At 41.8% G+C, this 4,765-nt stretch overlaps 1 protein-coding gene across 1 annotated transcript; it reads right to left on the bottom strand.

The window, feature by feature from the left end:
* Positions 1-3,178: 3,178 nt before the first annotated feature.
* Positions 3,179-4,337, bottom strand: LOC128707451 (ras-like protein family member 10B). The gene is made up of 5 exons (XM_053802403.1): positions 4,194-4,337; positions 3,879-4,115; positions 3,533-3,640; positions 3,398-3,465; positions 3,179-3,299 (listed from the first exon to the last, which is right to left on the bottom strand). Exons 1-5 carry the CDS (start codon positions 4,257-4,259, stop codon positions 3,179-3,181), a joined length of 600 nt encoding a protein of 199 aa, XP_053658378.1. The 5' UTR covers positions 4,260-4,337.
* Positions 4,338-4,765: the final 428 nt, after the last annotated feature.

Raw genomic sequence — 4,765 nt, 5'->3', positions numbered from 1 at the left:
AAGAAAATACTCACTGGAAACCGGCGTTGACGAAAACACGCACACTTATCGGGCTCCGCAAAGTATAAATAACATTTCTCTCGGTCACAACTTATTTATATCAAAGTCAAAAACAATATAAACCCGACGGGTTCGCTCATCGCGTTCGTGTCGTGTCGTACGTTTGACAGTTGGGAGTGAAGTGTGACAACGATGGCGAGGAAGAAAATCGAATTTAGTTGATTTAAAGCTTTAGTTGAAGCTACATTGTTCATTTTTCAGCCTGTGCAATTGTGGAGTAAAATGCTGAAGTTAAAACATTGGACAGAACATTCCTGAATACATATAACTTCAGTTTGTTATTAGGTGTGTCTCTCCTACCATGCGTACACATTTTATTCAAAACTCCTTCGGCCATGTGCTCGCATGGCCTGACCGTGTCTTCATTCATTTGGGTAAATAGACTACCGTCTTTTATTTTCAAGATAATGGTTGAAAAGCATGCGAAGTGAAGACATAGCCATAATTTTCTTGATATCCGATTCTTTATAGTATGCTACACAACAACCAAACATGTGTTCAGCAAAGTTTGAATATTGATTCCCCAACGAATGATTGTACCCATAGTTAAGTTATTTTTGTGATGATTTTTAAAACATATTGATTCTTTGTCTTTTGCTTTGCTGCGCTGCTTCTTCCTACTAGTTTAATGTTCTTTATGCTTCTTTATGCTTCTTTCATTCGGAACATTTTTTATTTCAAATAAATAACGTTACATGAGATAAGATTTTTGTTCCGTTCCTGTTATCAAACTAACCATTTTCTTTTTTAATATTTAAAAAACTGCTGTATGGATAAAAGATAATCGTTCAATAATCTTGTTTATTATTGGAAAACCACCAACAATTTTCATTATAGCAAGCTGCTATAAAACGGGTGAGATTTAATAAAAGGTGCTATAAGCGGGATTAAAAACTGCAATAAACATTCTTCGTATGGTTTTCGCAAATTTTAAAATTCTAATAATAAACACAAATGTTTTAAACGAGTTAGAATTATTGAAAGATCTGCTAACTACGGAAATTAAAGATTACCTATCGTTGACAACTGCAGCGTACATGGGGAACTATAATCTTTTGTCCAACATAACCATTGTACCACAATTTCAGTTCATTTGAGGCAACTACTGCTGGAAATCTCTTTAAAATGGAAAAAGAATGATGAAATGCTTACCACTCTTGCTAAAGTTGCATCATTTAATGTCTGTAGCGCAATGAGATGCACGCATGTGAATGATGTACGCACAAATGTTAAATGAGTCATGCTCACCGTGACTCATTTTTCAATGTGAAACAACCATCCATCGGTCTGTATATTACACGTTTTTGATTTCGATTATTTTTCCGCTTTCAGGCAGATATTTTTATTGTTATTTTTCAACTAACATTGCTTGATTCAATATCTGATAACAGTGTTTTGCCATTCGTTCAGTCATACCTCAGCCTTATTGAACCATCTGTTTCTATGATCCAGCTGCCCCCACCCTACAACGCTAATCGTTTATTTGGCCAATTTCAATCATTCGTCTGTTTTTACAATTAGTCACAATAATAATGATAGCTGCAGTGACAAAACTCTTCTGAAATAAAAGCACGTACTGCTAAATTCCACTTTGAACGATATAAATGATAATCAATCGTTTATTTGCCTCTGCTGTACTAATGATAATGAATTTATCCTCTTCTTTAAGTGTCCTTTTAAGTGTATTCAGGAAGCGTATCAGGGTGTTGGAAACAAAACATAATAGAAATATTCGAATAACTCCCACAACTCACTAAATAGTGGCAGTAAGTCTTAGTTATCTTCAAACTTAAGCTATTCTTGTCCACTTCAGCGTATCTCATTCAACAACACAAAGCTATATGTACACCTGACCTGTGCAGAAGACTTACATGCCACCAAATGTAGCTGACGGTAACACTTTCCAGTAACGAACTAACTAATCGACAACAACTAATCCACGCACAGCTGCAAAACTGCTCGTCAAACTCTCGCTGCTGCTCTAAGCAATTCTAACAAATCAGCTAACGCTCTGATTCAACTCGTACGGCAACATAATGCACTACAGCTTAGTGTATGCTTTAACTTTTCCTAGCAACAACTTTGGCAACTTCTAAAGCGGCGCAGAGCGAACGGAACGGACAGGCAAACCGTGCGGCATTCTTCGAACCAGAGGGAAAAAGCTGCGAAAGCTCAATGCAAGCAAAACTGCATCACCTCTAAAATGTGTATTGCTGAACCATACACATGTACACCCATACGTACACACACACACATACATACATACATACAACGCTACGCAACTACTATCGATATTGTTCTGTACTCGCCATCGAATATCCCGGAGGTGCCCTTCTAACTGAAGCATCCCATGTAAAGGTGCGATGGTGAACTGTTATTGTCTATCTCTTTTTTTTTAAATCACGTAAAACCGTGCGGGTCCTCTGTATGTACACTGGAGAGTAAAACGTGTGGCCTGATTTCGATGATGACGATAATGATGGGTTTGGTTACTAACGACGGCTAGTGTACTGGCTACTGCGGCTGTCAATAGATTGAGGTTAGGTGTGGTGCTGTAACTGCATGCCCTAAAGGTAACTGTGCACTTCTTCGCACCGCCTTGCTTTGTGGTATCTGTGCTAATGCTTTGTTGGCTTAATATACTATATTAATTACAGACTTCCTATTTTCCCACACCCTTATTACCGAACGACTCATATCCTGGGTTGGGTTCTTTACACGAAGGTCCTGCGATGAAACACACTCGACCAAGATTCAATAAAATCTTTGCATAAACACCGGCAATTTCACACGAATGTTGGACAGGCAAGTGTGTGGCTGTAGCGTAGAACAACCGTTAGCATGAGATGAAGGGAAATATGCTACAAATGCTCCAATGTCTTTCCAAAAACCAATTTACAGGATACAGAGGTTCGGGGAACGATGTCCGAATCCCGTTGGACGAAGATTGCTGGATGCGATGGATGCGTGATTGGCACTTCAGATGGCACCGTTTCGCTGAAGGTGCGATTCTAAGCGAGTTGGATGGATTTAGCCTTTGGAATTTTTGCCGGCAATGACCCGATGACAGGTGCGATCAGCTGAACAGCGTTGGAGGAACCCTCCAGTTCAGCTACTACTAGAGTATCGTGCAACGATTTTTCGAACCAATCGATTGCGTGAACTCCAACTTTGGTGCCGTCCCACCGACCGGGTATCCCATCAGTTCCTTGAAAATATCTCCAATTTTGTAGTTGTGCCTGCAATGGAAGGTGCAAAAGGACACCGGCAAAGGAGAGAAGAAAAAAAAAAACGTTACCATAAACGTTCCAGGTAACGCTTCATCGCTTGCCCTTACTTTGCCGAACATTCGACGTACCCGCAGCGCCAGTGTTTCCGAACGAGGGTGGAAATGTCCTTCAGTTCCTGTGAAGATAAAGCGAAAAGGGCACTGCAACGCCGGAAGATGGTGGGTAACAGCTTAAATGCTCACCTGAGTATGAGGGTTAGATACCATGTCAACCTTGTTGCCCACAACCATTATCTTAAAATCACGGTGATTGAAACTTTCCAAAATTTGATCACGCATATTGCGGCAGTACTGTCGGAATGAGAGGAAACAGAACAGGGCTTTAGTGTATCTGCGTAGTTATTCTCAAAGTTTTGTACAATGTGTGCAAAAAAAACTAGAAAAAGCTACAAATTGTTTACTATTTGCATTGCAAAAGTCGCGATCGTCATTCAAGTTGCATACTTTAAGGCTGCAAAAATGATTTATAGATAATCATGGCCTACTTCATAGCGTATCTATGCAACAGTGCTCTATGGAAACAACTAACCTGGAAGGTGTCCAGATTCCCCATGTCGTACACCAGCACGTACGTATGGACGGTACGCAACCCTAGCGGATGGCCATTGTTCCACTCGGCCAGATTATCGATCGGGAAGTACTTCTGCGGTGGCACATCCAGTACCATCAGCTCGCGTATGCAGGTATCACAGACCAGACAGCTCCGATAGACGGTCCGCTTGGCGGTGCGGATGTGTTCCTTCGGGAAGTCGTGCTTAAAAAATTGCTACAAATCGAAATCGCGGACGGGCGCTAGTTAGCTCAGCTGGAAGTGGTGGACGAGGGCGAACTCTTAGTACGGTACCTGTAGGATACTGGTACGTCCAACGCCGGAGGCCCCCAGAAACGCAACCTTGAGGGGGCCTTGCATCCAGGGCGGATCCGGGCCTTCCAGAGTGATACGCTATGCTGAAATACACTTATTCTGTATTCGAATTTCCATATCGATGGACAGGATCTTGTTAAGCTTATTGCTAGCAGTGGTGCCCTTGGTGGTAGTGGTGGTGGTGTTGGTGGAGATGGGTTTAATTTTGGTGGTGGTGGTTTTGGTGGTGATGGAAGAATTAGAAGAAAGAGATGAAACTCTAGCGGCGCCGGTCGTAGCGATAGCGCCAGCAGAAGCAGTAGTAGTGCTTGTGGTAGTAGTAGTGGTAGTAGTAGCAGAAATAGAAGTAGTAGTACTAGCAGTAGTAGAGAAAGAAGAAGAACTGGTAGTGGTTGTGGTGGTAGTGATGTTGATGGTAGAGGTTGGTTTGGTGTTATTAGTTTGGGAGGGTTTTCTGGTTGTTGGATGGGATCGGGCCGTCTGCGAGCTCGCTTTGGTCGGTTTGGGCAATCTCGCCTTATCCGAGGACTTACTGTTATGGCTGATTTTGA

This window comes from Anopheles marshallii, chromosome 2, assembly GCF_943734725.1.
Source record: "Anopheles marshallii chromosome 2, idAnoMarsDA_429_01, whole genome shotgun sequence".
NCBI lineage: Eukaryota > Metazoa > Arthropoda > Insecta > Diptera > Culicidae > Anopheles > Anopheles marshallii.
Note: the sequence above shows the minus strand (reverse complement) of the source record. Positions and strands in the feature narration are given on the sequence as shown.

What these genes read in the sequence shown, in the direction of transcription:
- LOC128707451 (XM_053802403.1), bottom strand. Translation starts at nt 4,259, where the DNA reads ATGCAAGGCCCCCTCAAGGTTGCGTTTCTGGGGGCCTCCGGCGTTGGA. An exon ending in TATCTAACCCTCATACTCAG is followed by an intron (nt 3,466 to 3,532) that starts GTGAGCATTTAA and finishes TTATCTTCACAG; the next exon opens with GAACTGAAGGACATTTCCAC. An exon ending in TACGTCGAATGTTCGGCAAA is followed by an intron (nt 3,300 to 3,397) that starts GTAAGGGCAAGC and finishes CTTCCATTGCAG; the next exon opens with GCACAACTACAAAATTGGAG.